The following is a 10,842-nucleotide window of genomic DNA, read 5'->3' on the forward strand; positions in this document are numbered from 1 at the left end:
CCCCAAGCTGGAAGTGAGTTCCCCTGCCAGGCCCTGTGCTCCTGTGGGAGTCGAAGAGCCCAGTGGGTCCTACGATGCTGCACAGTTACAGGACCTCCCTGTGTGTGGCCACCTTCTTTATGCCATTGTGGGACCCTCCTCCATCAGCTGCATAAGCCCCTCAATACGGTGCCCCCACGAACACCAATAGTCTTTGTTTGCATGGCGGAATGAAGCTTTCTGGACATATTTTGACATTCTTGTCAAGCAGAATATTAACCTGCCTTTGTTTAGCACCCGTTCCTGTGCACAGAGCTCTACTTTGAAACAAACTGTGAATCAGAAAGGATTTTTAATCTTCATTCTACTATCATCATATCAACAACATTAACTAGTCAGATTGATGGAGCCACTGTTAGGAGCCAGATGTGGTGTTCGGGGCTGATCATGTGTTATCTAATCACATTTTCATGACAAGCCCATGAGGTTTTACCTATGAAGGTAGCAGGTTTGGCGGTATGAGAGGACGGGTTGAAGGCTGCAGGGCAGAGTGAGGACCCGAGTCCCAGGGTGTCTGACTCCAGAGCCCTTGCTCTCAAATCTCTTTCCATCTCCAATAGGAAATCTCTGTAACAGTTCTCATTTGGGGCTTTGTGTTAGTCTTTTTATGCTGCCATAAGAAATGCTGTAGGTTCAGTAGCTTAAGTAACAGAAATTTTGTTTCTTGAACTGGAGGCTGGAAGTCCAAGATACAGGTATCAATCAACAGGGCTCCCAACACCTCTGCCCCAGCTAGTAGATGGTTGGGTCCCTTCTGTGTGATTCTGTTTCTTGATCTCCTTTTATAAGGATGCTGGTCACACTGGAACAGAGTCTGCCCTCTGACCTTATGTTACCTTAATTACTTCTTTACAGGCTCTGTCTCCAAATACAGTCACATTTTGAGGTGTGGGGGGCTAGGACTTCAGCATATGACCACAATTCAGCTCATAAAAGACCTCATCTCGAGCCGGAGCAGTGTTTAGTCCAGAGAACAAAGCCAGAATTGTTTTAATCCTTGTGATACATGGATGAATTCATAAGAGAGAGAGCTCCTCTCTCTCTTCCCCTACCAAGAACAGACCCAAGAGGAAGAGGAGGAACCTTGGAGTCATGTGCATTGGTTGAGGACCAGACACTTGGCTGACGGGCTTTTTGCTGGCACTTGCCTGCACCCAGCATGAATTTTCTCCAAGTAAGAGAATGAGAGTTAGAGAAAGGCTCAGCCCCGGCAATGTTGCGGGACCAGCAACCTCATCTAGGCTGCTGTCATTGCAGGGCAGTTTCTCTGTCCTTTATTTAAGTGTAATACAAGCAGGAAAGGACACACTCTGTGCGTGGATCTCAGTGAGTTCACACCTACTTAGCACACGTGGGTGACCAGCACTTCCAGAACACCCAGGTGATTCCAGGACCCCAGCTGCCCTTTGCTGTCCTGTTCAGCCCCTGCTGCTGTAAAACATTGATCTCAATTTTACTGTTCAATTTGCGAAATATAAAAGCAAAGAGGGACAATGATTTTAATAAAAAGAATCACGTGCCTTATCTGGGTCTGGATTCCTTTAGAGCCCACGCTGCTCCCGACTACCCAGGGGGCACAGCCAAGGCAGATTAACCCCGAATGTCAGCTTCCCCTTCTATCAAACAGCGGAGACCTTCTCTAAATAATCATGAATGTACAGGACTCAGGACAGGGTCAGGTGTGCAGGGATCAGGTGGGTGCGGAATAAAGAACCTTACACCTTTTTCTTTCTGAAATGAGAATTCTAAAGAACTGGCCTAACCAGGAACAGCACAGTGTTTTACTCAGGCATTTAGAGGGGATGTTGGTAAAGGTGATGAAGGAGGATGGGCCCACGGCTTTCTAATAAGAACCTGCTGATGGCCTGGATTTGGGGTCTCTGGGTCAGTCAGGGAGTTTGATTTTAAAGTTTCCTCCAGGAGGCCTTGTATGGAACTTTCTCTCAATTGCAAGGAACCAGGGAGCTTGGGACATTCAGAGCTGCAGCTCTGTCCCCAGACAGGAGAAAGTAGCTGCGTCTTTGGCAGTGATGCCTTTGACAAATGGCAAGTCCATATTAGGCACTAACTGTGGGGCAGAGTAGGACAGTTTTGTGTTCCTTTTCCCCTGACAAGTTCGCATTTGGCACATTTTAATATATATATTTTTTGTAGAGACAGACTCTCACTTTGTCACCCTCGTTAGAGTGCCGTGGCCTCACACAGCTCACAGCAACCTCCAACTCCTGGGCTTAGGCGATTCTCCTGCCTCAGCCTCCCACGTAGCTGGGGCTACAGGCACCCACCACAACGCCCGGCTATTTTTTTGTTGCAGTTTGGCTGGGACCGGGTTTGAACATACCATCCTTGATACATGGAGCCGGCGCCCCACCCACTGAGCCACAGGCGCCGCCTGGCACATTTTAATATTTATCAGTGTACTTCCTACCTCTCGATGCAATGCCCAAGAATTGATTTTCAGGAAACATGTTTGGGGTTTCTTTTTTCTTTTTGCACGCTGATGGGCTGGCGAACTGCGTATTTGCATAGAAATAATCTTTAGTGAGCTCTGCTCACAAGTGTGTCAAATTCATACATATCACTACAGTACAGACATATTTGTGGATATAGATTTCCTCAGTTTATTTCTCCTTTCATTTTTCATGTCTAGGTCACCACGTGCTGCATGTATTTGGTTGGGATTTTGTTTTTGAGCAATTCATTGACCTGGATGGATTGTGTTCCTGGAGATTTAAAGCATCTCACTGTATTTTCTTTTCTTTTATTTCTTTCCCATTGCCGTTTCAAAATAAAATAATCCCACTTGAAAGTTGTTGAAGGGCTCCTTCTGCGGCAGCCTTTACAACTCCCCTCTCTTCTTCCACGCCTCCTTGGTCCGCGGTTCATCTCTGAAGATGTGGGGTGTTCACAGGCAGGTTACAGCGCAGAAAGCAGATGGTTTAGACTCACACCGGCCACAATACTGGGGACCTGCGAAATATCAAAGTTAATGGCCAGAATAAGGCTGCCAAGCTCAGTGGCATTTTATGTTACTGGCGTGTCATTCTGGTTACTGAACTCTCCGTTACCAGATCGTGCGCCCTCCTGACCACCGCCTCACCAGCACCCAGGGTCTCCTGGCAGGGAAGCATCTTTCCCTACTCACTCACCCCTGCAGCTTCACCCCTCTCACCTCTCCTCCCTTGACTGAGTTCCCTTTCCCTCTTGGTGTGGCTGATTTGTTTCCTCTGCTGGCCCCATTGTTCCCTCCACCCGGATGCATTTCTTGTCTGTTTCCCTTGCGTCTGGGCCTCAGTGCTTGCCTTTACTGCAGGAGTATCCGCAGGCAGGACACAGGCACGCCCTCCATTCCTTGCTCCGATCTTTCAGAAGACTGGACACAGGTCTGTCTCTGCATCCGTCCGTCCTTGCTGGTCTTGATGTGGGAGTACTCCTGGGCATCCGCACTTACTATTGTGCTGGTTGAAAAAAGGTTTTGATTTCCCCGTTGGCAGCTGCCAAAGTTTAACTGTACATTTTGAGCACACTTGTATTTTATTGCAGTGGGCAATTCTAGGATAACTTTGAAAAGCTATGACTATTTGGAAGAAATGTGAGTTTCTATCTTTCTCTCTCTCCCTCTACCTTCCTTTCCCCCAGCACCAAGTTCCTAAGTTCATGCTCATAAATAAAGCCATTCTGACCCTACTCTGAAGTTTTCTTTAGATGTGAACCCTTGTGTTTTCTTCCTCTGTCTGGCAGATGGGCTGTGAGGTGGGCCTGCTGACCTCCCCCGCCCACGCCACCCGTTGACTGTGCATGGGATCTGCGAGTTATTTCCATCCAATAGAATGTGAAAAAGATGACAGTATGTGAGTTTTTAGTTTAGGTTACGTTGTGTGATAAGATGAAAGGAATTTACGACTGTAATTAAGGTCTCAAATATGACATGTTTTGAGTTAATGAGAGGGGAGACCATCCTGAGTGGGCCTGACTTAAAGAGGAAAAGCTCTTAAAGAGGAATTGAAATCAGAGAGACTGTCTCTGAGTGGCCGGCTTTGAAGACATACACTGTCCTGTGGCAAGAGAGCCGGATGGCAAGGACGTACACGCGGTGGCTTTTTGAAGCTCAGATACCCCAAGGCAGCTATGAAGAAGATGAGGACATCAGTCCTCCAACTGGCAAGGAAATTAGTTTCTCTAACACCCTAAGGGAGCTTAAAGGTGATTGAACATCCCCAGCCTTGCTTCTGATGAGACCATAGCCCCAGCAGACAACTGGATTTCAGCCCAATAAGACCCTGAGTTAAGAACCTAGCTCAGCCATTCCCAGTCTCCTAACCTATGGGAACTGTAGAATAATGAATGTGTGTTGTTCTAAGCTGCTGGTAAGTTTGTGGTGATTGTTAGCAATGCACTCTGTTCAGAAGACAGAGACAGTATCATTCTTTGACATTTGGCTATACAGAACGTTCTAAGTTACTCACCAGATCTCAGAGGATAGACAGAAATTTGATGACCTCACAAGAAAATATGTGTTTTATACGAAAACCTGATTCTTCATGATTTTCCACTGTGAACTAAGGGGAAAATAATGCACAATACCGGGGTTCATATGGGCATAATTTAGGCACATTCTACCTACGGACTCACATGCATATCCTAAATTGTCATCGGGGGAAGTTTGTGTGCCCAGGACCTAGGAAAGTCTTTCCTCCATGGGTCATCTTGGGACTTAACTGAGGAGAAATGAGGAGACTTCCAGGCCCAGGTTGCACTGCTCACTTTATAGATGAGGAGAGTAAGACGCCACAGCATCTGGCTGTAGAATTCAATATGTCTTCCTTCTTGAATCTCATTGACCTACGAGGTCATATGATTTCCATTACTTTGCAGAGCAACCCAAGGACAGAAGTGAAATTGGAATTTCACGTTTGAATTTCTAAAACATGGTTTTATTTATTTATTAAATTTTTTTTTTTTTTTAAATTTCCTACCTTGACCTGGAACCATCTTCCCCTTTGAAAGCTCCCTGGATGCCCTGGCATTATGAACTAAAAGGCGTATATTTCTTAAGTCGCAGGCCTGGTTGGACTGTGCAAAGCATTCTCCACCTTCCCCTGCTCACCCACCCCTAAATAATTGTCTGTATGTTCCTTTGATTGTCACCTCTGAAACAAGATGAAGAATCCAATGGTTTGCTTCAGAAGGCATTAACTTCTTTATCACATTAATACTGACTCAGATCTTATTTCCTCTTGCAGTAAGAAAACCATTCAAATGTTTCCCTCACAGGACAATATCTTTAATAGCTTCTCTGTGTTTCCTATTTTTGGCTGTTTCTGTATAAACAGACTAATCTAATAGCATGCTGAACCCATCTAACTTGGCAGAAATTCAGAAAATCACTCATTTCTATGGCAAGCTAAGATGCCAAGAAGGGAGGGGAAAAAAAAAAAAGCCCTCACTTTCATTGCAGAAAGATTTTTCTTAAAGTTGTCTTTCATGAACATAATATGTCTATCATTTGGAATTCTCTAGCACCCTGACTGGAAATTATTTATTGCAGAAAGGCATAATGGTGAATGAGAAGGTATTATTCCCCCCTACAATTTCTGGCTTGAATTTGTTTGCCTAAAGGAGTCGGTATTGTGTGAACACAGTTTCGAACTCTGGCATGGTTAGGAAAGGTTATGTTCATCAGGAGGGTGTGCACACAGAGTTCTGTTCACTTTACCTAAAATGTAAGAACATCACGACCTCCTTCAAAGCCTAGTTGGTGGCCCAGCTGGCCAAGGGTTCTGCTGGAGCAAGAGGCTGTCTCTGGGAGGAGGTGTCCTTTATGGCGTCCTTTTGATTTGTTGTCACTTATGCACATGGTAGGTCCCAAGCTGTCTGAAATCTTGGTCTCAACTGCTGAGCTACTCAAGGGTTGCTGGGGAATGTCACCAGTCACACTGATGGAGCCCCTGACCACTCAGCCGTATGGGGACTGCTGCAGTTCCAGTCTTAGACTGGGGCCACCAGGGTCCCTGCCCTGGCCCCCTGCTTTAGCTAGAAACTAGCTCCCCATGGCTGAGCCCTTCCCCACAGGAGAGGACGTTGGGTCCCGTCCACCCAAGGCCCATGGCCCGAATGCTTCCTCAGAGTATACCAGGACCATTCCCCGCCCAGTCAAATCCCCCACTTCTACAATGTCATATACTTTTCTCTATGCTCTTTTTAAAACTTCATTTAGTGCATGTTTTTATTTTATTTTTTAAAGGAACTTCATCTGGTAGCTTTAGTGGCTGGGATGACAGACACCTGCCACAATGCCCAGCTAGTTTTTCTGTGTTTTAGTAGAGTCAGCGTCTCCCTCTTGCTCAGGCTGGTCTCAAACTCCTGAGCTCAGGCGGTCCACCTAATTTTTATTCTGTTTCTTTTGGGGTTTTGTTTTTGTGCCTTCTTCTTCCTCCCCTGGCCCCCCACACACACAAAGGTCAGCTGCTGCTACCAGTCCCGGAATCTCAGTGATAGAGGAGCAAGCAGTGTGGGTGAGTTCTCTGGTTTAACCTTCACTTAGCAGAAGTTAGCACCCCTGCAGGCCACTTCTTTGCTACCACGCCTGCCCTAGGCAGGCCAGAACCTGCCTGGCCTCATAGCCAGGTCTCCAGTTCCAACCAGGGAGGTGACCAAAACTACTCAGCCAGGCCAAAGAGCCTGAGTGCTGATCTTGGGCAACTCATTTTGACCTGTGTCCCCTCTCCTGTTTCTTTACGGTCGTAACAAGGGGTTTCCCTTGACCGATCTCCAAGGCACCTTCAGACCCTGACATTCAGTGATTCTATATGTCTTTGAATAAGGTCCCAGGATGCCAGCAAGAAGTCACCAATGAGAACAAAAGTGTTCTGGGGAAAATCCTGGTTAAAATCATGGAAGAAAAACGGAGCCGGGAAAGAAGAAAGTGGCAGAACCCAACTCATAAGAAAAAAGAAGATGAATGTGGGGTGAGGTCAGGGAGGGAAGGGTGGTTGGCAGGGACAAGAAATAAAAGAACTTGATGCTAATTCTGGGGAGGTTCTGGAGCAAGTCATGAAAGACCTATCTGTGAAATGTTACAAGAGCACGTGGGGACCACCGAGCAACATCAGGACTGGCATCTCTGTTAACTCTGTTTTGTGTCTGCAAAGGTGACTGGACAGGTAGGGGTGAGAGGGTGGATCAGGCTTACTGGGCTGTGACAAGAGCAAGGCAGCCTCAGACAGCTTCGATTGGCATATAAGATGTCCAGATCAGGGGAGGCAAGCATCCTGTGGATTCGCATCAGTCAAACCATGTCTGGAATCTTGCCTTCTGTCTTGAGTGTCACCTGTTGAGGGTACTGTTGAGAAACCAGCATTTGTCCTTGGGAGAGTGGCGTGGTGGAGTCTTGGGACATAAGTGGAGGGGTTCAGTAAATCCACTTGTGTTTAACCCAAGGAAAGACCTAAGAGGCATGGGGGCTTTGTAAGGACCTTCAGAAGACAGCAGATGATGGTCCTACAGGGATCTGTCTCCTTTGCCGGGAGTGTCAGAGCAAAGGCTGCATGCTTGGCTGTCTGTCCTGGCTGCAGTGTGAGCAATGCCACCGTGGTGGAAGGTATGGCTAAGTAAATATTAGGCCTCTCCATCTTGTCAGATTCAGGGGTGCAAATATTTCCTGAAGGTTCTCTTTCTTCTCGATTCGGTGGTGGTGAATCCCAGCCTCAGCAAAAGCCCCTTTGTATAAAATCCAGATTCCCAGGCCCTGTGCACCCATCCTCAGACATTTCGTCTGGGGTTGGGCTGGGGCTGGGGCTGGTGTTGGGGTGCTGAGAATCTGTGTTTCTATCAGGCTCCCAAGGTCAGTCTGCTACACACTTAGGGCTGAGGAACATCCTCCTAACAGGATGGCCAGCTCCTTAAGGATAAGAACCGCATTTTCTTCCTATTTTGCATGCCTCCCCATGCAAGGATAATTACCCAGAATAGCACAGAAAGGCGTGTTGATGGATTTATTCCAGCATTTTTTTTTCTTTTCTTTTCTTTTTTTTTTTTAAGCTCTCTTTGTCTGGAACTTTGCAAAATAAACACCATGGTTGTCCCCATGCTTTGTGAGTGATATGCTAGGATGGACTTCCACTGTTTAAAATTGGGGGTTAATTTCTGGGTTTCCACTGACCTATGAAAGGAAGAGGAGAGACCCTTGGAAGATGTGAATGTGGATGCCGAGGACTAGGCAGGCGCTTCCTTTCCAGCTGGTTCCATGAGGGATTAAGAGGCCGCTGTTGTGAATCTCCCATTAGTGATGGTTCCAGACCCATCCCCGTCGTGCATTTATCTTGCAAGGGGCATATTTAGGAGAAGTTTCCATTCTATTTTATCTGTAGAATTACTTTCCATTCTGGGGTCTTTTATGTAAGTATTCCCTTGAACCCGTTCCAAAAAGTGGATTTTTAACCCAATAGACCATAACTGCAGTGTTTTATCATGCAGACATATTTCCAAATGTGAATGTAAGTAGATTTAAGGAAAGTTAAAATAAAATTAAAACTTTTCAAAGGGTACTCCTGCTTGCTTTCTCGTGCTGAACTTTTCCCTTGGGGGTTCGTATGCCGTTTAAAAGACTCTGAACATAGGGAGGCTTTTTCTCTTGGGTGGTTTTTCCCCCCCCACCCTTTTTAAGGGGTGGAGTTCAGAATACACTGGTAAGGTCTGGGCTGCCTTTGTCCTTTTGCAGCATATTTGAAAACAGTGTAGCATAAATTCCAAATCTTGGAATTACCATCATATATAACAATGTTGTCAGGAAGACATCTCATGGGCATCTTTGCTTCTCCTCTTGGCTCTCTTGAAATTTCTTCTTCAGGAGGAAGCTAGAGTCATTTCTCTAAGATACAAGTCTGATCTTGCCACCACCCTGTTTGTCACTCTCTGCTTAATGCCTTCACTGGCTCTCTGTATCCCTTGGGCTAAAATATCAAAATCTATTATAGTCCTTCAAGGCCCCTGCCAATCTCTGCAGCTGACCTCATACCACTGTCCCTGGGAACCTTTCAGCCTATCCCACTCTTCCTGCCACAGGGCCTTTGCACAGACTGTCATCTCTGCCCGGATCACGCTTTCCCTCGGGCTTTCGCTAATAAGCTGTTTCTCTTCCTTTAAAGCTCACTTGGATCATCACTTTCTCCCAGGGAAGGGGTGGGGGCATTTCTGTGATTGGTTGGACTCTGCTAACTTTCCCCTTCCAACCCCTCGATGTATAGTCCCCCATCCCCTTCCCACCTTCTTTTTTTCTCTTTAGCACTTCCTGTATATTACGCATATATGTTTGTTGTCCTCTCCCTGTAGCCTCTAAGCTCTACAAGGGCAGGGACTTTAGTCTATTTCATTGATTATCTACATCACCAGTGAGTGGTGCATACAGAGTCCTCAAAAATAACTATTGAATGAATGAATGATGTAGGTGTGACAATTTTCTCTCCTTCATCAGGCTGTAAGTTTCACAAAGCCAGGCCATCATTCTTACTTTGTTCACCACTGTCATGAAAGAAAGAATTATCACAGCAGCCTGTCACAAGCTTGGTTCTTGGCAGGCATCTGGGGACTTGGATTTTAGGACAGCTGCCGCCGTTCCCAGAACTGATAAGAGCGTCTCCCTGTGCCTACAGTATGGACCAAGTGGATGCCTCTTTCCTTTCTAGAGGCTGGAATTTGGTGCATGGTAGGCATAGGAGGACTCCATGGCCAGCCTCCAGTAAAAAGCCCTGGGCACTGAGTCTTCCCTGGTAGACAGCACTTAACACACATAGGCTGGGCATAAAGTTCACGTGCAGTTTAAAGTAATTTAACATAGTAAAACTGAACATGAAGTTTATGGACACCTTGTATCTGTATTTCTAGGGAAATTATTAAGTTTATCCCTTGGCTGGGAGCAATGGCTCATGCCTGTCACCCTAGCACTCTGGGAGGCTGAAGCAGGTGGATCCCTTGAGATCAGTAGTCTGAGACCACCCTGAGCAAGAATCAAAATCCATGTCTACTAAAAGTAGAAAAACTAGCTGGGTGTTGTGGCAGGTGCCTATAGCCCCAGCTACTTGGGAGGTCGAGGCAAGAGGATCTCCGGAACCCAGGAGTTTGAGGTTGCTGTGAGCTGCGATAACAAGGCATTTTACCCATGGTGACAGAGTGAGACTCTGCCTTAAGAAAAAAATTTTAAAAAGGTGCGTCCCATGTGACTCCGCTGGGAGAGAACTGCTAAAATCTGGCGCCTGGTTTCCTCTGGACTTTGGCCCCTGCCATCCCACTGTGCTAATTTTGCTCCCTGTCTTTTCACAGTGATCAGGCCAAGCCATGACTGTGATGGCGTGCTGCATCCTGTGAGTCCCCTAGCAAATCACCTGATCTGGGGGCAATCTTCAGACACCAGATACAATTGTATTCCTCGGTTCTAGTTGGGACTAGACCTCAAGAAAACACTCAGCAAATACTGGCTAAATGAATGAAAGAGGCCATGCATAGCCCTCTGTATCTGTGGGTTCTGCATCCTTGAGTTCAGCCAACTACAGATTAATAACATTAAAAAAAAATGCAGAGAGTTGCATCTGTACAGAACATGAACACACTTTTTGCTTGTCATTATTTCCCTAAGCAATGCAATAACTTATTTACATTGAAGTAGGTATTGTAAGTAATCTAGATGAGATTTAAAGTGCACAGGAGGATGTGTGTTTGTAATATTCAGGTGCTACACCATTTTATATAAGGAACTGGAGCACCTGTGGATTTTCATCATCTGAGGGAGTTCCTGGCACCAATCCCTGG

General features: G+C 46.2%; 1 protein-coding gene across 1 annotated transcript in view; it reads left to right on the forward strand.

Annotated features, from left to right (window-relative positions):
- Nucleotides 1-10,495, forward strand: part of WWOX (WW domain containing oxidoreductase) — a 482,529-nt gene extending 472,034 nt beyond the window's left edge. The window contains exon 9 of the mRNA XM_053608941.1: nt 10,357-10,495. Coding sequence (XP_053464916.1) covers nt 10,357-10,359 — 3 coding nt within the window. The 3' untranslated portion in view covers nt 10,360-10,495. The remainder of the gene's footprint in view (nt 1-10,356) is intronic.
- The last annotated feature ends 347 nt before the right edge of the window (nt 10,496-10,842 follow it).

This window comes from Nycticebus coucang, chromosome 2, assembly GCF_027406575.1.
Source record: "Nycticebus coucang isolate mNycCou1 chromosome 2, mNycCou1.pri, whole genome shotgun sequence".
NCBI lineage: Eukaryota > Metazoa > Chordata > Mammalia > Primates > Lorisidae > Nycticebus > Nycticebus coucang.